Source organism: Cnephaeus nilssonii (assembly GCF_951640355.1).
Source record: "Cnephaeus nilssonii genome assembly, chromosome: 5".
Lineage (NCBI taxonomy): Eukaryota > Metazoa > Chordata > Mammalia > Chiroptera > Vespertilionidae > Cnephaeus > Cnephaeus nilssonii.
The window spans coordinates 36817316-36844898 of NC_137076.1; the positions used below are offsets into that span (position 1 = coordinate 36817316).

At 39.5% G+C, this 27583-nt stretch overlaps 1 protein-coding gene and 1 pseudogene across 2 annotated transcripts in view; both read left to right on the plus strand.

The window, feature by feature from the left end:
* The first annotated feature begins 487 nt into the window (after positions 1–487).
* HPGD (15-hydroxyprostaglandin dehydrogenase) overlaps positions 488–27583 on the plus strand; it is a 33621-nt gene continuing 6525 nt past the window's right edge. The window contains exons 1-5 of the mRNA XM_079773288.1: positions 488–712; positions 1049–1172; positions 4531–4637; positions 13480–13576; positions 26219–26295. Coding sequence (XP_079629414.1) covers positions 620–712; positions 1049–1172; positions 4531–4637; positions 13480–13576; positions 26219–26295 — 498 coding nt within the window. The 5' untranslated portion in view covers positions 488–619. The remainder of the gene's footprint in view (positions 713–1048; positions 1173–4530; positions 4638–13479; positions 13577–26218; positions 26296–27583) is intronic.
* Positions 22267–23691, plus strand: LOC307100259 (keratin, type I cytoskeletal 18-like; annotated as a pseudogene). The gene has a single exon. The product of its transcript is annotated as a keratin, type I cytoskeletal 18-like (transcript).

The following is a 27583-nucleotide window of genomic DNA, read 5'->3' on the forward strand; positions in this document are numbered from 1 at the left end:
TTTGGGGCGGAGGGGGGCAGTCGGGGAGGGGAGGCAGTAAGGGAGTGGAGAACCCGGTCGCAGGAGTGGGGAACGAAGCTCCCAAGCCTTTTCTCCCACGCCTTTTTATGAAGGTGGTCTTCAGCGCACGTTAAGGGACAGACTTTTTATTTTTATTTTATTCTTCAATGGCAGTTGACATTCAATATTATGTTGTATTCATTTCAGGCGTACAGCATAGTGGTGGACAATCATATACTTTACCACGTGTCTCCCCCTCTCCCCCAATTTCCAGTCCCCACCTGGCACCCTACATCGCCATTACAATATTAGTGATGGAGGGCAATCTTTTTCAGAAATAACCTCTCTGCTTTCCCCGTCCGCTGGCGGCCAGTAACGCAGCCAGAGGTGGAGGGAAGGCTGCGTGACCTGGGTTCAGCGAAGAGTCAGGAAGGCAAAGATCGCGCGGCTCGGCTCCTGGGAGCGCTCGGGGCAAGGTGACACAGCCCTGGGTGCCCTGGCGTTGGCTTGACAGTTTCCTCCCCGCCCACTCGCAGGAGGGCGCGGGGCCGGGGTGCAGGCGCGCGCCCGGGAACATAAAAGCTGCGGAGGCGCGGAGACGCCGAGCAGCGGCCGCACCATGCACGTGAACGGCAAAGTGGCGCTGGTGACCGGCGCGGCGCAGGGCATCGGCAGGGCCGTGGCAGAGGCGCTGCTGCACAAGGGCGCCAAGGTAAGAGCGGCGCCCGGGCCGCGGGAACGTTCTCTGCTAACCCGGAGGCTCACCTCCCACCCCCCCACCCCCACCATCCCGCCTGCCAAGCCGAGGGGGGGGGGGTCCCAGGGAGATAGGGACGTTGCGCCCCCAAGTGCCCACCGTGCCACTTCCCAAAGCTGCCGAGGCCGGTGCCCTGGAGTAGACCTCCAAAAGCGGCTGGGAGAAAATCCGACCTTGAACCTCTGAATGTCAGGTGCCAACGGGGAGCGTCCTGTTGTTTATTTACTGTTCGTCGGCGCGTCTAATTCTCGAGCAGCGCGGGACCTGGGCTCCTCTCTTCTTTCCCCGTAGGTAGCGCTGGTGGATTGGAGCTATGAAGCAGGCATCGAGTGTAAAGCTGCTCTGGATGAGCAGTTTGAACCCCAGAAAACTCTATTCATCCATTGCGATGTGTCCGACCAGGAAAAACTGAGAGGTAAGCGAGGAGATCTGTTCATCAACGCGGGACGGACGCTCCTGGAACAAGCGATAACCTGAAGGCAGCCGGTGCCAGAGAGTCCGCGTGGGGCAGGCAGCTGGAGAGCAGCTCCCTCCCAGCTCCAGGGGATAGCTTGGAGTGTTATGCTTCCTACTGACATCCCAACAGACACTAAAAACGAAGAGGGAGGGAACCCAACCCTGAGAAATCCTTTTATTTTAGTCATTTGGCAGCGCATAATGTAATCAAAATCCCTTTGTGTATTCAAAGACAGTGCTGCTAACAGTAATTATTAAATGATTGAAACTGCAGATGGAACCTGGAAAGTTAAACACAGGCTAAGGGACTGTGGCAAACAACAACTTCTCCCAGAAAGTTGGAAGACACAGATGACGAATGTGGCAGTGTTTCTCTTTTAAAAAAGTACTAGAGTGCAAGGTCGAGGGTCATCATCACAGACATGCTAGATGCTGTTAGCCACGTGTTCTCTTTGGTTTTTCCCCTATGAGATAGTAGTTTAAAAATAATAATAGCTGTGCTACAGTGTTAGAATGGCAGAAGAAAAGTTTCTATCAGACTTTCCTCAATGCTTTCCTGTTTCCGTCTACTCACTTAAAATAGAACAATCTACTTGTGAAATACGATATTGGCATATAAACGGATTTGGTCATATAGAGGTCCAATAGATATGCATGGAAAAAATGCTTTTCTGGAGAAAAAAATAGAAAAATAAATATTTGTATCTCACAAAGTTTTATTGAAACACTGAGTACAAAAACTTTCATAAAAGTCACTCTGGCCCTAGCCAATTTGGCTCAGTGGATAGAGTGTCAGCCTGAGGACTGAAGGGTCCCAGGTTCGATTCTGAGTTCAGTTGTGGTCAAGGGCACATGCCTGGTTGGCTCGATTCCCAGTGGGGGGCGTGCAGGATTCTCTCTCATCATTGATGTTTCTATCTCTCTCTCCTCCCTTCCTCTCTGAAGTCAATAAAAATATATATATTTTTAAGTCACTCTGCTACTCCTGTTCTTAAAGGAACACTGAAGTATGGCTTTCTTTGAAAATGTTGGGCTATTCTGTAAGAGATTAGAAATAAAATAGCATGTTAGAAAGGAGTGTTCCCCTACAGTTAAGGGAAATTATTTTAAAGGAAGATATGTAATTAAAATCTGAAAATGCTAATAAAGATTTATAATATGTATTACAAGCATGAGTAGAAGAGAGCTATAAACACAGTGCTGGTGGAACATATTTTGCCAGAGGATAAAGGTTTGTTGATTGCACATGACATTTTGGATCAAGAATAGAGGCATGTCAAATCTCAACATCCATGCAGGATGGAATAATCCACGGTATAGATCATCTGGAAGCTATTTCTGTCTGAATTTGTGTAGTTTCACATGTGACATTTAACCTTAATTGTTTTTGCTTTTCTGTATTTAAAATAAGTACCTTGGCTGTAAACACATTCCTTAAGGATAAGTGATTGTGGAGGAGGAAACTTAGACACATAATGAGTGACCAGGAGGAGAAGGCATGTGGTCATGAGAAATCCACATGTTGTCTGGACATCAGCACATATTTGCACTTCAGGAAAACACGGCATTGACTCTTCCAATTTCAGGATTTAGTGCTGCCTTAATTTTTCAAATGGTCTAGACATGTGGCCAAGGGAGACTTCATTGAAACCATGCAAATACAGAGGTGAAAATGTTCTTGGAGAAGAACAAGACAGAACTCATTTTATAAATGAAGAAATGCAACCCCATGGTGGTGGTGCTGGGGGGAGTAGGTAAATTATAAAGAGTACCACATCATATAAACATCACCAAGAGCTAGATTGTAAGTTGGTGGGGCCCAACATTTAGTGGTATGTCAGAAAGAAGATAGTGTATTATACATTGGTAAGGTCAGAATATAAGAAATGCAATGGAGACTAAAATGAGAAAAGAAAATTAAAAAGTAATTTGACGTACATATTTTTTGTTTGTTTTATGATAACTCTATAGACAGTTGATTTATTTTGAAAAAATTCAGTACACTATTAAAGAGTATCAATACATCTTAGGATTTTAATTTACTAACTCTCTTCATACAAAACACTGGACACTTTATACATTAGCTCAAATGATGACTAATAGACATACATATTTAACAACCTAATTTCCTATAAGGTGGATGTGGAGTTCTGAAGGGAACATTCTTAGGATGGAATGCAAAAATAAATAAACAAAAAGAAAAGTTCTTAAGTGTTTTCTACTAGAGGATCTTTCCTAGAATCAATTTGAGCTCTTAAGATTAATTGTAAAAATTCCATGAAAAAGGAAAACAGTTTTTATTTTGTTGTTTTCCATTCCAGTATGGTAAAGGGTACTGGAAAGGGCACATATTAAAAAATCTTGTCACTATTTTTGACAATTAAGTTGCATAAGGAATTATCTTTTGGGGAACTCAATATGCCTGGTGGTTGTTAACAATTCTATGATTTTACTTGGATGTACTTTTTTACAAGGAACTTATAAGTTGGCCCCAAGACCTGAAAACATATATTGTCATTTGGAAGAGCAACCACAATTGTTATTTATAGTCTCAAGTAATAGAACTACTACCAATGGTACAAGGCCCAAGGAAACAGTTTAAATCAATAGAACTATGGAAAAGTCAACACTGAGGAATGTGTTTCTCACACAAGAGTAGGAAAATCTACTATGAACTGGCTAAGGAGGGTTTGCAAGAACTGGATATGTAGTTGGACCATGGAATGAGTGACCTTCAGGCTTCAGAATCTATGCAAACTATACCTTGCTTAAACACAGTGGAGGTTTTGTGTGTGTGTTTGTGTGTGTGTGTGTGTGTGTGTGTGTGTGTGTGTGTGTGTGTTTTAAAAATATATATTTTATTGATTTCAGAAAGGAAGGAAGAGGGAGAGAAAGATAGAGATAGAAACATCAATGATAAGAGAGAATAATTAATTGGCTGCCTCCTACACACCCTACACGGGGTATGGAGTCCACAACCTGGGCATGTGCCCCGACTGGGAATTGAACCTGGAACCTCCTGGTTCATAGATTGATGCTCAATCACTGAACTATACTAGCTGGGCAAAATTAAGGTTCTTGATTCAGTAGGTCTGTGGTGGTCATAGATTCTGCCTTTCTAATAAGTTCCCAGGTGATGCTGACTGATGCTGTTGGCTCACAAGCCACACTCTGAGGAGCAAGGCATTGAGTCACTAAGAGTGTAATGTTCGCTATCAGGGTGGATACATAAAAATGCATGCCATGGCATAGGATATGACTTACATGTATATGTGGAAAGTAAGAACATAACTGTAATGTCTCTTTTTTGATATTAGATACTTTCAGAAAAGTTGTAGACTACTTTGGAAAACTGGACATTCTGGTCAATAATGCTGGAGTGAATAATGAGAAAAACTGGGAAAAAATGCTGCAAATTAACTTGGTAAGCCATCTTAGCCATGTTAATTGCCTAAAAGTGTTTAATAATGTGATTTTTCAAGAAAAATTGTTCTTATATTCATAGAAACAATACAGTGACTACAGAAATCTAGAAAAAAAGCATTTCCTTTTATAAATAGGAAGATATTTGAGATTTTTAATTATGAAAATATATGTCTTAAAATAAGAAAAGAAAATATGAAAGGGAACATAATTTATTGCATAACTTAGGAGTTGGCAGACTATGGCCCACAGGCCACACTAGCCTGCCACCTGTTTCTGTGTGACCTGCAAGCTAAAAATGGCTTTTACATTTTTAAGTGGTTGAAAAAGTGAAAAGAAATGTAAAAAAAAAAAAGATAGCTATAGTTATTCATTTACAAACTAGAGGCCTGGTGCACGAGATTTGTGCACTGGGGGGCGTAGGAGGGTCCCTCACCCCGGCCTGCACCCTCTCACAGTCCGGGACCCCTCGGGGGATGTCTGAGTACTGGCTTAAGGGTTTGGGCCTAAGCCAGCAGTCAGACATCCCTCTTGCAGTCTGGGGTTCTTGCAGTCCAGGACCCCTCACTCCTTACCACCACTGCCGCTGCACTCGCCAGCCATGACCCCAGCTTCTGGCTGAGCGGTGCTCCCCCTGTTGGAGCACACTGACCTGTATTGAGCATCTGCCCCCTGGTGGTCAGTGTGTGTCATAGCAACCGGTCGTTCCACCATTCAGTTGATTTGCATATTAAGGTTTTATTGTGTAGGAGGATTATCTCTGGCTACTTTCATGCTACAGTAGCAGAATTGAGTAATTGTGACAGAGGCCTATGATATGTAATGTCTAAAATTTTACTATCTTGCCCTTTACAGGAAAAAAAAATTGCCAGCCATGACTTAACTTATTTATTTAAAAATAAATCTTAATTTAATAAATCTTAACTTATTAAAAATAAATCTTAATCTTAATTCTAGGAATATAACAGAAAACAAAGCCAGTGACTTTTGAACTTTGTAGTTACTAATAATTTTATCCTGAAAGTTGGTGGGTGTATGCATGTGTGTGTTTGTATGTGCATGTAGTATATTGTGTAAGTTTTACAATGTTTGATGATTCTTTCACTTTTACTTAAATTATAAAAATGTAAAATTTGTTTCATCCATTGTATCACACATTTGTTGGTTATCCCATTTTATATACACACCTGACATAAGATATTGGGGTTTAATAAAACCCAAACCTTAGCTAAAGGAAAATGTCCCAGCTGAGCTGTGCATGAGGCCACCCTGGCCTTGCTAAGGTCACTCTCACTTGCTAAGTGGGTATGGGTAAAGTACAGGGAGTGTCCCCTACTTCATGATATCCAACTAGGAGATTATAAACTCCTTCAAAAAAGGAACTGAGTATTCCTCTCATAATCAGCCCAATATCTTGAAAATAGTGCTTGGTCAATAAATGTTTGACTTGAATCAACATTCCCAGAAGTAATTACTTAATTGTATTAATAATTTGATGGGTGTAATGAGAATTATACTAATTCACAAAAGAGCTGAATCTATAAGCATCACTTTGATAAGGGTACAAAGTTGCTCCCCAAATTTGATAGATGCCTGAACTCCTTTAAATGAAAACAAAAGCTTCCATTTAAAAGTACAAACACCCTCCTTGAAATTCTTTTTAAATTTTGTCTCAAGTGTTCCTGGATTATCATTATATTCAAAATAATTTAAGACCTATATATCAAATTTCCTCCAAAGTCTTTCTGGTGTGTGTGTGTGTGTGTGTGTGTGTGTGTGTGTGTGTATGTGTGTATGTAGAGATACCTAACAACTGCTTTTCCTGAATTAAGACAATTCTATGATTTTTCTTCTATTTTAAACTAGTAATCTATACTAATAAAAGGGTAATATGCTAATTAGACCGGACATCCATCCAGATGTCCTTCCGCACAAAGCCACGGTGGCAGGGGCCAAGGCAGTGGTGGTTAGGGGCAACCAGGCTGGCAGGGGAGGGCAGTTAGGGGCAATCAGGCCAGCAGGCAGGTGAACAGTTAGGAGCCAGCAGTCCTGGATTGTGAGAGGAATGTCTGACTGCCAGTTCAGGGACTGGGCCTAAATAAGCAGTCAAACATCCCCCAAGGCGTCCTGTATTGGAGAGGGTGCAGGCCGGGATGAGGAACCGCTCCCCCACCCACACGAATTTTGTGCACTGGGCCTCTAGTGTAAGTAAAATAAAATGAAATATTTTCTAATTGTGAAACATGATTATATCTCTTGGCTAAATAATGCTTTATCATGGCATATCAATGTTTAATGCACCATTGAGTTTGCTTAGTTATACCTAATTTAATTTTGTATTTGTGTCTCTACTTATACATGATTGTAGCTTATAATTTTACTTTCTTGCAATATTTCTATTTTGTTTGAGTGGCAATTATTTCTTTGCTGACTTTTATCTCTTCAATCTGTCAGTTTTTGAACAGAATGAAATCATATCTCAAAGGAGAGATGTTAATCTGCCTGCCTTTTTCAGTAATTCTGTTAGTTTGGACTTTATTTTATAAACCTATAATATTTGGAGCATAAATTGCTAGTGATTATAATTCATTGATATTTTATTTGATTTTTAAGTTGTATATCTTTTTGCAACCTATGATGTTTTGATCCATCCATATTCCATATATGAAATCAGTCATTTACCTAGACATATCACCTTGTATTACATTACTTTGAAAATATAAGTAACATTTTATGTTAAATTTGTCTCTTGCTGACAGTATAATATGAGATCTTATTTTTTAAATCCCATCTGGGAACATCTGCTTTTTGTACTTGTAAATTTAAACCACTTATATTTATTTTTATTTTTTTTAATATATTTTTATTGATTTCAGAGAAGGAGGGAGAGGGAGAGAGAGATAGAAACATCAATGATGAGAGAGAATCATTGATTGGCTGCCTCTTGCACACACCCCCACTGGAGATTGAGCCCGCAACCCAGGAATGTGCCCTTGGCCAGAATTGAACCCAGGACACTCTACCCACTGAGCCAAAATGGCTAGGGCTATTTTTACTTTTTTATTAAGATTTATTTCTTCCATTTTACTTCATATTTTATATTTACTAACTTTCCTTTTTTTTTTTTTTGTTCTTTTTCTATTTCCTTCTTAAATTCCATTGGATAGCTCTAATTTTCTTCTGCTGGTAAGAAAACTGTATGTTTTATATTTAATCTTTGGTGGTTACCCTGACTTATTATGAATTATATTTCATTGTATTCTTTGGTTGAAGGATAAAAAAAAAAGATAATACAACCAATTTAGAGCTTCATGAATTTTTAAGAATATATTTTTATGAATTTATGCTACTCTCCAGAACCACATAGTGACAAGAATTTTTATTTATTTATTTTTTTGCTTCGAGCTAACCTAATGAAAAGCACAAATCATGCTACAGCAGCTTTCTCCCTTCCAGCTCTGATCACTGGCCAGGCTGAGGAACCCCACCCATGCACAAATTTGTGCACTGGGCCTCTAGTGTATTCACAATAGGCACCTACTGTGTCTTACCTCTGAGAAAGCAAATGTCAGAAAAGTGTGCAACAATATAAGAAACATGGAAATAGTAAAGAGATTGTCACAAAGGATTCGAGTTGTCTGTCTTCATCTAGCTGAGAAAGCATGTTTGCTTGAACATAGCCTAGGTGAATAAACATCTATTCCAAGCTTGGAAGTTTCCTAAACTACCTGAAAATAGGAAATTCTGGAAGACCAAGGGCATTTTATTTGACTCCTTTAGTTACAATTCACTGTCCTGGATTCTTCCTCATTGAAATTTAGCTGGCCTGTATTTTTCTTTGGACTCTTCTAACATAAGCCACTCCTTGGCTTAACACCAGGGGCTGGTGGCATTTGTTTAATCTTACATAGAATAAGACATAACCTTTGTTACCCATATATAACTAAAAACATGTTACTGCCCCACCTACTTAAAACACTCATTGCAAGAGTAGATTAGCGTCTGACCAATCATTGTCCTTCCAACTTGATTATCTCTGTTAGTATAATGCAAATATTTGCGTGTGTTTTATATAATAATATTTTAGACACTGTTCTGAATGTAATTTGCCACACACAATTCTGTGTGTTCTTCTGTACATTTTTCTATATTCTGTCCTTGTAAGAAAGTAACCACTTAGTTAAAGAACCTTACTACATCTCTCCCTCTTCTGAAATCTCACACAACATATTTATATGATGTACCAATTTTAATTTTTTATTATTTTAATTTTTAAAAATCTTTATTGTTGAAAGTATTACATATGTCCCCTTTTTCCCCCATCAACCGCCTCCAGTCCCCCCAGGCCGTCACTGCCCCATTATCTGTGTCTATAGGTTATGCATATATTCATACAGGTCTTTGGTTGATTGCCTCCTACCCACCCACCCTATCCCACCTTCCCTCCAAGATTCCACACTCTGTTCCATGCTTCCATGTCTCTGGATCCATTTCATTCATCAGTTTATTTTGTTAAGTAGATTCCACATAAGAGTGAGATCATGTGATACTTGTCGTTCTCTGACTGACTTATTTCACTTAGCATGATACTTTCCAGGTCCCTCCATGTTGTCTCAAAGGGGAAGAGATTATTTTTTTTACTGCTGCATAGTATTCCATGGTATAAATGTATCACAGCTTTTTTATCCACTCATCTACTGATGGGCATTTGGTCAGTTTCCAGATCTTACCTATTGTAAATTGTGCTGCCATGAACATAGGGGTGCATACATTCTTTCTGATTGGTGTTTTGGATTTCTTTGATGTACCAATTTTTAAATTTTATTAAAATTATTATTTTAGAATGATTTTTATACATGTGTAATTTATGATAGTATGCTATAAATTATTCAAGGTAGAAAATTATTGATTTGTGTATGGAGTAGATATTCAATTAATATTTATTGGATAAACAAACTGCCATCCTATGATACTTTACATCCATGGATATTTAATTTTGGATTTTAATGCAATGTTTGGGTGATTTCCTAATATCTCAATATTACCAAAAAGTACTATCTGTCTTTTCACCTTGACTCCTTATCAAACTTACCCCTTCCTTATCCTTTGATCTCACCACTCTTCCCACACAGGAGGTACATTAAACCTCTTCCCAGTCTTTTGTTTCCATTAGGTTATTCTGTACTTCCTCCTTAGTCTGAAGCCAACCGCAGCAGCCTTCTGTGTAGCTGCTCAGAGCTTACTGGGAATGTTCAAAAAGAACTATTTGCATAATTATCAAAGGTTATCTTGGCAATTTGGCAAAGATAGATTTAACTTTAAATATTGATAAGGACATTCTGTAATGTACTTATTGTACATTCTGAAGCTTTGATAAACCTAAAAAATTCATCCCCACACAAGTGGGATTTATAATTTAATTTGGACATGTAACTAGCATATATTGAATCCCTTGATATACTATCTAATAAAAGAGTAATATACAAATTGACCATCACTCCAACACACAAGATGGCTGCCACAAGATGGCCAGCAGAGGAGGGCAGTTGGAGGTGACCAGGCCTGCAGGGGAGGACAGTTGTGGGGGACCAGGTCGGCAAGGGAGGAAAGTTGGGGGAGGCCAGGCCTGCAGGGGAGGGCAGTTAGGGGTGACTGGGCAGCACAGGAGGGCAGTTGGGAGCGACCAGGCTGGCAAGGGAGAGCAATTGGCGGGTGGGGGGGAACCAGGACTACAGGGGAGGGCAGTTGGGGAGGACCAGGCCTGCAGGGGAGGGCAGTTAGGGGTGGCCAGGCTGGCAAGGGAGTGAAGTTAGGGGTGACCGGGCCAGCAGGGGAGGGCAGTGAGAGGCAACCAAGCTTGCAGAGGAGGGCAGTTGGGGGCAACTAGGATGGCAGGGGAGGGCAGTTAGGGGCAACCCAGCTGGCAAGGGAGGACAGTTAGGGGTGACCAGGCCAGCAGGGGAGGGCAATTGGGGGCAACCAGGCCTGCAGGAGAGAGCAATTAGGGACAATCGGGCTGGCAGGGGAGCAGTTAGGCGTCGATCAGGCTGGCAGGGGAGTGGTTAGTAGGTGATCAGGCTGGCAGGCAGAAGTGGTTAGGGGCAATCAGCCAGCCAGGCAGGTGAGCAGTTGGGAGCCAGCAGTCCTGGATTGTGAGAGGGATGTCCCAGATTGGAGAGGGTGCAGGCTGGGCTGAGGGACACACACCCCCATGCATGAATTTCATGCACTAGGCCTCTAGTGTTTAAATAAAAATGAAACAAAATAGATGGTTACTGCTGGTGATTTTCTTTTCAGAAATACAAGATTTGAACTTGGAAAGGGTATACATTTAGAATTAGTTAAAACTACATTTTAGTCCTGAATTTGGAATTCATGAACTTTTATTTCTCTGATCTTGAATTTCCTGGTTTGTGAAAGAATAAAGATAACGTCTAGCTTAAATAAACCATGATTTGTATGAAACAACCAGCACAGTGCTACTACAAAATATTCACTCAATAAATTGCCTTTCTTCTCCAAAGTATAAAAATCTACATTTTCTTCTTTCTCGCTGTCTCATTTCTATGTGAGTTGGGTTCCTCTCTCCTACTCTACTTCAAAGTGAAGAGTTGAAGAAATGTTTAGAAACATTGTTGTCAAATGTACTCCCTTTTCTTGGTTACCAAGATGTTGATTACAAATTAAATAAGTAATGACTTTCTATTATTACTACTCTATAATTTCTAAAGATCCAGTTGAACTATTATCATAGTTAGGCAGAGCTGGCTAAATTGTAAGTAATTTCTGCAAGGGGGAAGACAATAATATTTACCCCCTAAACAAGCAAAAATGGAAAAATATTGACCATGAAAAAGGATTTCAGGGGGGGGGGGGAAAGAAAGATCATATATATTACTATATTTCTTGAGAACTGTATTGGAGAAAAGACAAGAACCTGAAAGGCAAAGCATTAGACCTTGTCATGTAGAGTTAGTCCAAGAGTGTTTCCATTTGAAAAGTTACTCAGTTCATATCCTGACAATGGATGAGAAAGTTACCCTTTGTGCTCCTCCTCCACCAAAGACGTGGAAATCAATCTTGCTTTAAAAAAAAAATTATAATAAAACTTACACATTCCCAACTTTTCTAGCTGGTTGCATCTTGTAGATGTTGAAAACACAAATGTGGGGTGTCAGCAGAGTATAAATGACAGAAAAAGCATAGTGCCAATACGCATAAACAGAAATTCTGTTCAGACATGCTGGAGACTTGGGCAAAAGCTAGCAGCATCTAACTAACTTCAGTCATTTCAGCCATCTACAGTTTCCCCTTCTTATATAAACCATTAATGTTTTGTGTGTCCATTTTAAAGGGAATCATGTGGAGATTTTACTCATTATTCCTAAGCCTACTTAATATCAAAATGACACGTGGCTTAAGTGAATAGAATCTTCAATTTACTTTTTTGTTCTAAACTCCTGTTAGGTAGAGAGGCAATTCTGAACTTTTCAAAAAACTCCCAAAGGACTTTTTAAATTAAAGGAAGGTAAACAGTAATATGTGCCCTCATTTCCAGACTCATTTTGTATCATTTTCTTTGCAGTAGTATAAGGAATGAAAAAGGTAGGCGTTAAGATCTCAAAAGAAAATTTCCACCTTTTAGAAATCTGAGTTGGAAGAGAAGTTCTTAAAAAGGAAAATAGGATTTCAAATATAAGTTTCACATCACAAATTGCTTTGAGTAGTGGTGAATTCTTAAATGTTAGAATACAACAGAAAGGGTGTCTACCTATGGCGATGAGCAGGGAAGCAGAGTAAACCAGCAAAAGCACACTTGTATGCCGTGATGAGCACAGTGAAGTGACAGACATTACTAAGACCGTGGGTCCCAAGTAACAAAAATCTCCCATTCGAACTGGGTAAAAGTTATGTGACCTCGCACAACAGGGTTGTAGCGTCAGGACTGTTTGAAGTTGCATCTCAGTGATTTCATCAGGACCCAGTTTCTTATCTACTTTTCCACCTGCCATCCTTTATTCCTTTAGTTTCATGATGAGGATGCTGCCATCGCGCCTATAGAAAGCAATGGAAAAGGAGTAATATAATCATTTCTTTCTGGTTTTCTTAAAAGAAACAAACATTTTTCCATGAGCATCTTCTCCTACCACCCTTCCCCAACCCAACTCCTTCACTCCCCTCTAGCCAACTGCCCCCACCTCAGGTCTTACTGGCCAAATATGGGTCACATGCCATCTCCAAAACTAGTCTCTGGCAAAGAGAATGGGATTTCCATGACTGAATTAGGTTAATCAGTGTCTACACTAGAGCTGGGAGATCACCTTCCTCTGTATTACCTGGGGGGAAAGTAGATACAAGTGCAAAATAGAGTTTTTATTTTCTTAGATCTTGTAATATATAATAGTGGAAATTAAGGGAATTCACTATTATATATTGCAAGATCCAAGGGAATTAAACAGAGCAGATGAATGCAGACTCCCCAGGCATGAGGACCATATGCCTCTAATAAGGGTAAATGAATTTTGTATCCAATCTTTAGAAAAGAAAAAGAATATATAGAATTCTTGATGATGCTGAACATTGAGTTAAAGTTGACAAAACACCATAGGGTTACAATCTTTATCATAAACTCTCAGATTGGGTAACTAAGTGAAGTTTTGCAGAGATGTGATAAGCTCCACAACTTTACGCAAACAAGAGAATCCAGGTCAATGCAATTTCAAAACCCTTCATTGATAACAGTTGTTGAACTCTGCCTGGGATAGTAATAAATACAATAATGTATGATTATATGACAGCGTGTAATGTCTGTGTTGCTTTTCCCATTCATTACCCTGGGTTAGGTTTCTGTTATCAGTGGAACCTATCTTGGCTTGGATTACATGAGTAAGCAAAATGGAGGTGAAGGCGGCATCATTATCAACATGGCATCTTTGGCAGGTAAGGACACTTGTTTTGCTAATAATAATTTCTTATTGGTGATTTGGACCACAGAAGTAAATCTTCAAACTACATTTATTGTCATCTCGGGTTTGAAATTGAAACTTTGTTTAATTTTTGTTTGTTTTATTAGTGGCTCTATGGAATTTTCTATTGCATATCAAACGTTTGAACTATATATTTACTTCTATTATTTTTAATCGTGACTTCTTAAGTTATCTTACTGAAGTACTCTATAAACACACACACGTGTATTTTCCCAGAGTTACTGTTTGTCAATGGTTATCGTGAGATTCAGTAATACATGTGAAAGCACCTTTGGCAAAGTGAAAAGTACAGAAATACGTAAGGTATCTCTACGTGATTTTAATAAGAACATGGAGTTTTAAAATATGGCAGAAGTAGTGGTTGGGATATGCTGTCGGGAGGCCAAACTTTACCTCTACTTTCTTAGGGTCTCTAGCTAGGCATGAAAATTAAGCTGACATGAAATAGATTCACTGGAGAAAAACATACAGATTTTTACAGGTACATGGGAACCTCCAATGGAAAACGAAGAGCCAAAGTAGTGGCTAGTCCTAAGCATTTATAAACGAGGTTGAACAAAGGATATCAATTGTGGACAAGTAACTAAAATATACAGGAAGACTAGAGGAAGATAACAGTTATTTTATTTTAACAAGGTCTGCTTGTAAAGATTTCTCTTGGCTTTGATTCCTGGTCTCCGGTGATAAAAATGTTTCTTTCTTTCTTGTTTAGACAGGGCATTTTTACATTAGGTTTTTAACTCCTGTTTTCTGGAAGAAAGGGGAGGCCCAAATGCCTTTCGTGCACCTGCTGTTTTTCAAGTCTTTTAACCTCAAAATAATCCTTATGCCCAAGTGGCATACTTGGGGGTGGCCTAGCCTGCCACCCTTCAATGCTAATGTGTTATAATAAATAGACTGAAGCACGTAATGCCTAAATATAGGATACTCAGCCCGGGGTGAGGTTCTTGTTGCAGGGAACCTCTGCTGGAGGCAGTCATTTGGAAAACAAGGCTGGCAGACGCTCTGTCTTCACTATGGAGCCTTCAGGGTTACTGTGGCATTGGTGGACTCCTCTCCAATAGAAAGAGAACACCGAGAAGGCATAGCTGCTCTTTTGAACCCCTCTCCCTCATGACCACCCCCCCCACACCACCACCACCACCACCCAGTGATGGCAAACTTCACTCTTGCTCACATTCCAGTCTGGATTTGCTCTCATGGCTCATCTAACTACAAGAGAGTCTGGGAAATGCAGTCTAGCTGTGTGCCTGAGGAAAAGTAGATTCCAGTAGACAGTTAATGGTCTCTACCACCACATGCAATCCAAACTGCTCCACTCAGGGCAGTAGGATCTACTATCAGCTGGTATCATGTTACTCAAAAGTAGCTATCAACTGTCAGCCAGAGCTTTTGGAGCTACTTAGCCAGATCCCTTACTTTTAAAATTCTAGAAAAGAAATGAATGGTTCTTAACTAGTTCAAGGGATATTATGAAGTTTTAGAAGTCTGATCAATAGTGACAGCAAGTCTAAACTATTCATGTCTACAAATAGTGAGACTCTCTTAAATTATCTGGTTGGTTTCCGTTAGTGTGGTCATTTCACAGTAGGTGCCCTCCGACCTTGTCCCCACCTCCCAGCTCCAATAATATCTGGGTAGTCAGGTTTGGAGGTACCTATGACCACACCTGTGTCTGATGGTCAGCATTTTCCTCATTCCTCTGGGAATAGACGGTCCTTAAACCACCAAAACCTGCCACCAGTGGAGACTTAGGAATCTCCTTTAGAAGTTTTTAAGGAAACAAAAAAACTGTTGTTTAAAGACAAAATGGCATCCCTAAAGTTATTATAGACCTAATTCTATAATTTGTTCAGGTTAATCTGGCTGTTATTCCTAATATGACATCTACTAATTTCAATTCTAAGGCTAGATTAAGAGGTAAGAGCATGGGCCATATGTAAAATATTTGACCTCAAAAAGGACCAAATTTCAGTTTCTGGGAGGCTAAAACCTTAAAGGTAAATTGTCAAGGTTTAATCTACATGATTTAAAAATAAAGCCATAAGAAAGAAATACATAAATGATAGGAAAATTAACAAAAAATATTTAATTTTTATTTAAAATGTAAATGTGAATAAACCTGTTGGTGGTCAAGAAACAATTGCATGGACTTTCTCTCTACAGCTGGGAGGGTTAACAAAGCTTGAACCAGGAGCACTATCCAGGAAGCCCCTTGCCCTGTGTTGCTGGAGGCACTGATTGCTTCTTAGGAAGGCTGGAAGGCCTCGTGTTGGATCAATTTAGGACTCTCTGGAAGACATTCTGTACCATAAGAGGAGGTTTCCTTCCCTAAAGACCATAAATAGAGAAATGCAATGTATACTGCTTTTTATCCAATAAGAACATTCATTGAGCACTCACTGTTTCCATGATACTAGTTTAAATATTGTGTATGCATTTACCTCATTAATATTCACAACAACCCCATGAGGTAGATTTCATAATCTCCACTTGGTGGATAAGAAAACCTCAGCAGGAGAGTTTAAGTTCCTTGCAATAGAGTTTAACATCAAGGAAGCGGTAGAACTGGAATTCATGTGTAAGCAGCCTGATAAAAGACCTCACGTCTTATCTGAATTATCTAATTCTTCTCTCTATGGTGTATCTGTTAATCTCTCTAACCACGTCCATCTTAACCCATGAAATAAAAAAATAAAAAAATTAAATAATTCTTACAATGTGATTAAGCCAGTGTAATTTGCTAGTGTCTTCAGGCCTCTTGGGCACTGCTTTAATATATTTTTAATGCATTTGATTGATATATTGGTGAGATATATTTATTAACAAGAAAAATACCGTAGCTTTCTTGAGGTCTACGGATCTTTCTTGTGGAGCAAATATTTCAGATTAAAAATAAAAAATTATTAATATATAATGAGTTAATATAACTGATAATAAACCTCTATATTTTAAATTAGGTGGGCAAAAACATAAACCTACAATTCACAGAACAGATAGAACAAAATGGCTAATAAACAGGAATAGATGGTCAGTCTCATGAGTAATCATGATGATGCAAATGAAAACAAAAATAAAATTTAATGTGTTCGCTATCAGATCAAATAGTCCTGACTGGCCAGAATGTGGTGAACAAGGATTGTCAAATACTGCTAGTGTTTGTGAGCCACTGCTTTCATCTTACAATTATGTTACTAAACCTTCAGTGGAATCTTAAATTTTTTTCCCCATTTTACACACAGAGTAAAGCCCTGAAAATATTTGGGGAGCTTACCAAAGCCTCAAGTCAAAACATGCCATTTGAGAAGAGCAATTTGGGGATTACAATTAGAGTTCCATTTGGCTTTCTTGGCTAACAGCTTGGTTTATCATACTACCCATCCCTGGGTGTTAATTCTCTTCTTACCTATCTAAGAGCCAATGTTTGAAACCATAATAAACAGTATCTTTTTCTCTTCTGCTTGATTCAGTACCTTCATCAGTATGAAGGGAGACACCCTCCCTTCTGGATGCTTGGCGTCCACACCCGGTGCATTTACACTGTTTCCTATTGCTAGGGGCCAACCTGGACAGCCTCTGCTACCTCTCTGCTCACCCAGGGCTGTGTCACTAGGTGCCCTCATCTCAGAGAGAATATTAAAATGTATTATCTTGTATTTTGTCCACTCACCAAGAGCTTCTATTCTTTCCATAATGAGATTAGTTTGACAAAAATTCAGAATGTTATAATAGTAGAAGATAAATGTGTGGACCGCTCTGGCTGCACACTTTTCTCAGAAATATTATCAACATTTTATACCCTTGAAGTCATAGCATGTTGGTAGAGGTCAGCCAATCAAAGGTCTTTGAGAAGTTCTAGAGTCAAACTATTTTTCACCCAGCTTTATTGAGGTATAATTGACAAAATTGTAGAAAAAGTATTTCCAATGTTTGCTTCCTTTTGTTTTCCAAACTTTCCTTCCTCACAGATTTGTCCTGTGCCCATCCTTATGCCCTTCCTCCCCTCCCCCATTCCCACTCCCCGCTCACTCAATTAAAGGCATAGCTGTGGGTTACATTCAACTCAACCAGTCTATCATTATGATCTGTTGCATAGATTGAGTGGAGTCCTTCACTGTCATAGTATAAACCTTGACACACTGGTTTGGGCAGAGAAGTTAATGAGTAATAACCACTGACGCAGAGTAAACCGAGTATCAAATGCAATTAATAAGTTTAACAAACAGAGGAGTAAAGTGGAGAGTGATTCCTCAGCATGTTGAGGGAAGGGTGTGCTCCAGTCGGGAGGCCCAGAAGTTGTTCTGATCATTGTCAAACACATAGACATTTCATATGAATTTTTATTTGTAAACATAATATATAAACCTGCACTCATTTTGCCACATTCATCCTTAACTATCAAAAGAGAAAGAGTTGGAAGGAACAACAGAAAAGAGTGAAGCTGGTTTAATGAGATAATTAAATGTCTGTGTTCCCATAAAACATCCCATAAGAGTCAAATATGTTTCTTAAGTACTTAGTTGCTAAAAATGGTATGAAGGACAAAGTAGTTGTCACAGGAAGAAGACTCTATAAACCTGCTTTCATCTGCCTACATACTCAGCTACTGAGGTCTTGGTATTTGTGGGGCATCCTCTGTGCCTCTAAGTCATGAAGTGGCATTTTGTGGGAGATCCCATGAGAGTCTTATTTACTCTGAGCTGAAACATTAGAATCTCAAGAAAACAGTTGAAAATCATATATTTTTTAGCATGTCTTAAATATCAATCCAGGGACATACCTGCTTGTGCTATAAGTTTTACCTAAAACTAGAGGCCCGATGCATGAAATTTATGCAAGAGTAGGCCTTCCTCCCCCTCCCACCCCCCCACCCCCACACCCCTGCCCACTGCCGGTACTGGCTTCTCTCTGGCACCCAGGACCAGGCTTCCCTCACAGCCCCAGCTTCCTCTGGAAGGACGTCCAGAAGGACGTCCAATCTAATTAGAATATTATGCTTTTATTATTATAGATAATATCATTAACTTGCAGTTTGTGTTAAGGTGGAAGTGCTGAAGTTACTACTTTAAGTAACAAATTCAAGTTAATCAAACGTATGTTGAGTATTTACAGAAAAAAAAAAAAAGGAGGTGGGGACACAAAATAAGTAGGCAAAGTTTCCACACCAAAAGCTATGTAATCAGTATCTTGTATCAATATGGCAGGACGAAATCGAATAGCACAGGCCATTTAAAGAGAAACAGGACATTGAGTTGCAAGGTCCTGGGACCCTCATAGCCTGAAGAGCAGTGGTTGAACTGAAATGTCACAACAAGACCAGAGTTTTCAGGCAAAAAACATTGATCACCTTCCTTCATCTCTAGGCTAAAAATAAAAATATCATGTGGTTCCACCTCTGAATATATGCTTGATACAAGGCACAGGGCCTAACAGAGTTAGCAACTGCCAAGTCCCAGGCTTTATGATAAACGATTGGCTCTGTGATATCACATTTAACTTTTCAAGACCCTTTAATAGAGATCAATTTAAAAATCTTCAATATAAAGTTGAACAACTAATATCAAACAAGCTTCATAACTTGGAAAATGTGGTGAAAATTAGCAGTAGTAATAAAAGTAACTTTATTTGCTATATTTTAGTGTATATCATGGATGAATAAGCCTATATTTCTGGATCTTAATTGGTCAGATGCCAACGGCTATGAATATGTGAGCTATCTTTCTTGCTTAGTCCTGGCACAGTTCTCCATGGTGTTCACTTTGTAGTCTTATGGCATAAAATCATTAAGAAAACAGACTAGAAGGAATAAGTAAGAATGATTAAATAGTTATAAATTGACCTTTTGAGGAATGGATAAATGTTATGGTTTCCTAGCCTGGGGAATGAAAAGACTACTAGGTAATATCTTCTAGGATTTACCCTGCATAGATAGTACCTAAGGACTTGGTTTGTATGCAGATTCTGACTCATTAGGTCTGGGAGAGGGTCCTAAAATTCTACTCCTGAAATTCTGATTCTGGTCCTTGAACCACACTTTGAAGAGCCAGCCTCCAATTTGCAGAGGGATCTTCTTTGAGGGGCTAGGAAGCTCATCTCAGCATAGGCAGTGACTGAATTTTTAGGAAGGTGGATTTTGGTGGAACATGAGGAACAATTTTCAGGGGGTTAATAATGTTAATTCTTAAAGTTACCTTTCTGGAAAGATTTTCATTATAGAAATGTAGCTTTATGAAAGCTTATGTCACTTTTTATGTCAAGTCACACTTCAGACCTTATGGTATTTGTGATGGTAAACATGAGATTGAGGGTAAAAGTAGCATCAGATAACATGTCCTGTTATGTGGGAAAAATCACATAATGGGGAAGTCCAGCAGTTACTTTGGTCAGCTTTCTGCACGAACATTGATGAGTAGATTTTCAGTAGTTCTCCTTTTTTCCTCGTGTTAGAGAAGTGATGGTTAAAAACAGAAAGGTGGGTAGACCGTTTTGTGTTTGTGGGAGGGTGTTTTGGACGGTAAAGAAATGTGAGGAATTCAGATTTCTGCTTTCTGGCACTGCTGCTGAGTTTGAGTTGTCAGGGAAAGATCATTATCCTTAGATTCTCAACTTATTTTTCTAAGTTGAATTTCTTTTGCACTTCTGTATAGTCTATTTTACAGGGCTTCTCTTTATTTAAAAGAAAATGATGATATAGTACACTTGCCCTATCTGAGCAGATGCCAGTTTTTAAGATAATTTTTTGAGCTTTTTATCTCCTATAAGATGTAGGGATTAAAGTTATCTCTTTTAAATGTGGGTAGAAAGAATATTAAAGATGAAAAAACAAATATGGAAATTATGTTTTATTTTTCAAAATGACTTCCTTATTTCTCCTATAATTACACATGTAATTTCCAGGCATTTATTTTTTTATAATTATCTCATCAGTCTGTGGCCATTTGATGTTACTATCTTGAGTGGTTATAGAAAATATGTCTCTGTCTTATGGGTAGATTCTCTCCCTCTATTGATATTGTTTTTCTAAATCTATAGTTATGATTGACATACACCTGTTACTAATTAGACATGTTATAGTTTGAAAGCCTTTATACAATTCTGTAAGTAAACTTGCACAATGGTGGGCCTAGAATAAGTATTGAAAAATGTGTACTTTCAAAATGTAAGTTATTCATTTTTAAGCGCAAATAAAAGATTTCTCACAACATTAAACAAATTTATATTTCTTTAGAGACTACTTCCTCATTGTCACAATCCTTTGCTTTGTTGTTACTCTTAAGTCCTTTAACAGTAAGACAAATAAGTTCCCTGTGCATATGGGAATTAATTTGCAAGATTTTAAAAACCCAAATTAATTCCAGCAACTAATTTGTCCTGTGTCATTCTACTGGCAAACCTTCCCTAAAATTGGATAGGGTTGATCTGGCTGTTCTATCAATGAAGTGCTACTCTACCCCTGTACCTGGAGTCCTCCCATTGGTGATACACATTTCAATAGAGTATATTTAAATACTACTTCATTATACTTTGTACTTGAAAGGTACTATACATAGATCTTAGATAAATGCACTTCTATAAATCCTTTTGAACTAGGATTAGCAACAGTCCACAGCTTGCCAAAATCCAGAAATTATTCCAAGTTAGGATTCTCTACCAGATTTTAGTGGCATTTAATTAATATTTTTTTAAAAGAATAGCAAATAGTAATGCTTATTATTTGCCAGGCCCTGATTTCCGAATTTTATGTAAATTATCTCAAGCAAGACTCAACAGTAATTACTATTCCTATTCCAGTTCACAGAAGTAAAACACAGTGTTACACAGCAGTTACCCTTCCAAAGCTAACATAGCTCATTATGGTGGATTCAGGATTTGAACTCAGCCAGTTTGACACCCAAAGTCCAAAACCACTGTGCTGTAATCCCTCTTGATAAACTTGACTAAGAGGACATTTTTAAATGATTAAATATTATAAGAAGTAACACTCTGGTGAAATTTATTGGGGTGACATTGGTTAATAAAAGTATATAGGTTTCAAAATATATAATTCTATAATACATCATATATATATTGAATTGGGTGTTCACTACCCAAAGTCAAGTTTCTTTCTGTTACTGTTTATCCCCCTTTACTCTCTTCTACCTCCCGCCATCCCTCTTTTCCTTCTGGTAATCACCATACTGTTGTCTGTGTCTATGAGGTGGGTTTTTTTCTTTCTTTCTTTCTTAATCCCTTCACATTTCTCAGTCTCTTTTGCTTGGTCATTTTCCTCTACCATAGAGGACTGCTCTGTATAGTTGTGTAGGTTGTAAACTGCACACATTAGGGGGTGCTGTTTATGCAAACTACCACATGAATGGTGTCCCCAGAATCCACACCATGCACACTTGGCACACTTAGCACAGTTCTCCGTGTTGACCCTTATTACCAACATCAGAACACATTTTGTTTGAAGCACATAAAAACATTATATTTTGGTGTGTGGGTTTAAGGTAAATAATAGAAGTATGGTTAACCAATACTGAAACTAAACCACAATAGCAATAATGCTATGCTTATAAAGAAAAAAATGTGTCTTAAGAACCAATAGAAAATGTTAGATTTCTGAAAATTTTTCACCTAACTAAAATTTTGGATACGGTTGATCTGGCTTGAAAAAGAGTTTTTCTTCCTCCATTTAATATACCTTTTCAAAGCAGCAGACTGAGGTAGATAGTAAATCTCTCTATTGAAAGTCAATTGAGCTGCTTGAACCTTTCACCTTCCTCCCCAAACAACATGAGCTTCAGCACCTGCTCCAGCTTCTCCACAAACTGCTGGACCCTGAGCTCTGTGCAGTTAGTTGCCAAGCCATCGAGCCCAGCCAGCCAGCAGCCTGTCCAGTGTCTATGCAGGTGCTGGGGGCTGGGGCTCCCGGATTTCTATGTCCCACTCCACCAGCGTGTGGGGCGGCTGGGGGCCTGGAAGGTTGGCTTCGGGGATGTCCAGGGATCTGGAGGGTTATAGGGGTCATCCAGAGTGAGAAGGAGACTATGCAAAATGCCTGAATGATCACCCGGCCTCCTAGCTGGAGAGGGTGAGGAGTCTGAAGGCTGATAATCAGAGACTAGAGAGCAAAATCTGGGAACACTTGGAAAAGAAGGGACCCCAAGTCAGAGCCTGGGGGCATTATTTCAAGACCATCGAGGACCTGAGGGCTCAGATCTTTGCAAGTTCAGTGAACTGAGCCCACATCACTCTCCAGATTGACAATGCCCGTCTTGCTGCTGATGACTTCAGACTCAAGTATGAGATGGAGTTGGCCATGCACTGGTCTATGGAGAGTGACATCAATGGGCTTCAAAGGCAGTGTGATTGATGATGCCAATATCACTCAGCTGCAGCTGGAGACAGAGATCGAGGCTCTCAAGGAGCAGCTACTCTTCATGAAGAAGAACCACAAGGAGGAAGTAAATGGTCTACAAAACCAGATTGACAACTCTGGGTTGACCATGGAGTTGGATGCTCCAAATCTTAGGATCTCAGCAAGATCATGGTAGATATCTGGGCCCAGTATGAAGAGCTGGCTCAGAAGAATCAAGAGGATCCAATCTGGTCCCAGCAGATTGAGGTGAGCATCACAGTGGTACCTTGCAGACCACTGACTTAGGTGCTGCTGAGATGATAGTCACAGAGCTGAGACATATGGTCCAGTCCTTGGAGGTCAACCTGGACTCGATAGGAAATCTGAAAACCAGCTGGGAGAACAGCCTGAGGGAGGTGGAGACGGGCTATGCCATGCAGATGGACAGCTCACTGGGATCCTGCTGCAGCTGGAGTCAGACCTGGCCCAGCCACGGGCAGAGGGGCAGCACCAGGCCCAGGAGTATGAGGCCCTGCTATACAAGGTCAAGCTGGAGGCCAAGATCACCACCAACCAGTGCCTGCTGAAAGAAGAGAAGGACTTCAATCTTGGTGATTCCCTGGGCAATAGCAACTCTACACAATTCCATCCAAAAGACCACCACCCACGGGATTGTGGGTGGCAAAGTGGTGTCTGAGGTCAAGGACACCAAAGTTCTGAGGTGTTAAGGCAGCAGACGTGGGGCACCCCTTAGGGGAGCAGGAGGCCAAGAAGAAGTTTATATTATTGGGAAGTGGGAAAGAAAGTTATTTGGCAAGTTGGGGAAAAAACATTGCAGATCACTAACCCATCCTACCTATTGGACATATAAGAAGCAACAGCTAATATCTACATGTATTGTGGAGATAAAGAAAAGCTCTCTATTTAACTAAATTAATTGCAACTTGCCTAAATAAAATAATTGAAAAATATAATTCTTTTTGTTTGTCATATCCCCAAACTGGAAAGATCCCACATATCTATCAGCAGGTGAACGTATATACAATTGATAAGTTTAACTTTACAGTGAAATACTATTCAGAAAAGAAAAATGCCCTATTGATACACACTACCACATGGATGAATCTCAAAATTATTATCCTGAGTGAAAGAAGTCAGACAAAAAAGAGTTTCACTATATGATCACATTTATATAAACTTCCAGAAAAAGCAAACTAATCTATTGTGACACAAAGCAGCAGATCGGCGGTGGCCTGGGGGGAGGGGAAAGGCAGGAGAAAGATGACAAAGGGACATCAGGAAACTAAGGGAATGGGTATGTATGTCTATTATCTTGATTGTGGGTGTGGTTTCATGGGTGTACACATATGTCAAAACTTATATTGTATGTCAATTATACCTCAATAAAGCTGTAAAAAATATAAAGAGAAAAGGATGCACAATTTCTGCACATCTGAAATTAATTTATGCAGCTTTTGATCTGTATAATATCGAAAAGTGAAACAACGCAAGAGTAAACGTCTTTGCAGGATAGCAGTGAAAATGTCATCGAAATGTTACAACAAGATTCATAAAACCAGGTGGCATTTTAAAAATGCAAACAAATTCCTTCTCTTTCTGGCTGCATGCTCAGTTCTACCTTTAAAGGAAAGTATATGTCTTGTGCTTGCTTGCTTCTTAAACAGAAACAACACAACAGTATTTAACATATTGTCCGTTTGTGACTCTTTGAACTAGCTTGGGTTCAGAAGTTCAGTGCCTCCACTTACGTAACAAGAATTCATTCCAAATTCAACTTTGACAACACTTAGGAACAGCATCCCTGTGCTTTTTGTGGCTGTGTCAACTAGCTTATCTCTGATGCAGGTTCACGCTGCATTTCCTGCAGCCCGTGACCACCATCTCACAACCACACTGCCTTTGTCTGAGAAACACTTAAGGAGAGGGTACAACAGCAACTAACTTCAAAGAACAAGAAGCGGCAACGCCTGGTGCAACTATTTATTGCCTTCATCTCAACTCCTAATACACCTGTGTACACGGTGCAGGCATCGTGACTTCTTGTCGACTGATATCGCCGAACTTAAGTAACTTACACATTTACTTAACCTACAAACAAAACAAAACAAGGAGGGAACCACCTGTTACAGTACTTAGAGATCACTGGGCGGACGCACAGTGTGTGAATTATCATTCTAGGGATTTAAATTGCTCTTGGCGGGCGCCCAGGGAGTGGTTAAGGTCTGCATTTATTGCTGAACTTTGGCACAACATGCTCAACTGATTGGTGGTGCTCTGGGACTAGTTAGCTGGGTGGAGATGAGCACGCCTCAAGCAGAATAATTGAGCATTATTAGCATGACTTTTGATAGTAATGTCATTAGAGTAACCAGGGATCGCTGCTTCTTGACTCAGAAATCATGAATTTTAAAAATGTGAAAATGAGTTTCTTCAAGGAATTAGATAAAAAATGAAATTAACAATTGGTTGTAGTTAAAAGTCTTACTGTTGATTAGATGGAGAATTGACAATGATGAGAGATAGGCTTGATAGTAATAGTTACTATAGTAAAATGAGTTTTTCTTGCTGTTTTTTTTTTTTGGGGGGGGGGAGAATTGGACTAGAAGGTAGGGGAGAAAAGATGCTATACATACATGCTACAGTATTGCTTTTTCTCCAGACCATGAATTTAATTATATTTTTGATTAGTTCCTATTGCCTACATGTGGAAAGTTAAGCAAATTCTAATATTGTTTGAATTCTGTACATGATTATGAAAGGAAATGAATTAAAACCATAGATTCTCTAAATTCCACTTAAGCAATTTAAGCCTCTTCAGCCATTTGGAAACCTTTAAAAATGTAGACTATGTACTTTTGAAAATCCAGACTTAAAGATTGAAAATGAGATGGTAATTTACTGGATTTAAAGATGATTCTCTCTAAGTTTTAGATAACATTGACTTCTCTTGACAGAAAGTCAGGGAGACAGAAAAAGTTATATATTGCTTTTGATTGCATCCCTCAGCTGTAACTTACCTACAGTGCATTCTGGGCAGTGCAGTAGATAGAGATCATGGAAGGAGTGACCATGCTAAGACGAGTGAGTTCTACAAAGCTGTCTGCTGATTATTTCAGTGTATTTTCTAGATTAATTTTAAAATGAACAGGCACAAATTATTCATTTGTAAAGCAATTATTGGGTTTCATCTGCTTATTGTTTAATAAAATTGTTTAAATTTGTTGTTTGTTTTAGGACTCATGCCAGTTGCACAACAGCCTGTTTATTGCGCTTCAAAGCATGGCATCATTGGATTCACACGCTCAGCAGCGGTGAGGATGTAACAACCACAATATCTCTTTTTCTCTCTGTATATATGTGTAGCATGCATTCTACACAGTCGAGGGGAATAACTTCAGAATTCAGTGCATCTGAGTAAAGCAAGAATATTATAGTTCAGTCTTTATTATTAAAAAAAAAAAAACTAGAGGCCCGGTGCACGAAATTCATGCACTCAGGGGGTCCCTCAGGCCAGCCTGTGCCCTCTCACAGTCCAGGAGCCCTCAGGGGATGTCTGATTGACAGCTTAGCACTGCCGTGGAGGCTGGAGAGGTGCCCACCACCACTGCTGTGCTCACCAGCCATGAGCCCAGCTTCTGTCTGAGCAGCGCTCCCCCTGTGTGAGCACACTGACCACCTAGGGGCAGCTCCTGCGTTGAGCAGTGCACGTCATAGCAACAAGTCATTCTGCCGTTCAGTCGATTTGCGTATTCACCTTTTATTATATAGGATAGTTTTAGATCACATAAAGGACCAAATAAAGAGTAGATCATTTTATTTTTTTTAACATTTTTATTGATTTCAAAGAGGAAGGGAGAGGGAGAGAGAGAAACATCAATGATGAGAGAGAATCATTAATTGGCCACCTCCTGCACACCCCTTACTGGGGATCGACCTGCAATCTGGGCATGTGCCCCTGGCCAGAATCGAACCTGGGACCTTTCAGTATGCACAGCAGCACTCTATCCACTGAGCCAAACCAGTTAGGGTAAGAATAGATGATTTTAAAATGAAGTAGATTCTGAATGTAGATGTGTTATTGAAAAATATTCTAAGACTAAATAATGGGAAGATAGTTTTTAATTTTAAAATTTACTCCAAATCTAAAAAGTATTAACTTCAACTTTCCTTAAAGAGAATTTGCAGTATGCTCCAGCCATTACCTGTCACTGAGTGAGAGCATAGGGGCAGGCAAAAGGGGTGGGGCAGGAATTCACTGGGTAGTCAAGGAGGATGTCTCCATGGAGCCCTAGCGTGTAAAGTGTGCACAGCTTTAAAAAAAAAATTTTAGACCTAATTGACCACGTGCATTGATAATGTAAAAGGGGCCCAGCTGGCATGGCTTAGTGGTTGAGCATCGACCTATGAACCAGGAGGTCATGGTTTGATTCCCAGTCAGGGCATATGCCTGGGTGTGGACTCAATCTCCAGTTTGGGGCCTGCAGGAGGCAGCCGATCAATGATTCTCTCTCATCATTGATGTTTCAATCTCTCTCTCCCTCTCCCTTCCTCTCTGAAATAAAATTTTTTAAAAAGATAATGTAAAATGCCTTTCATAAT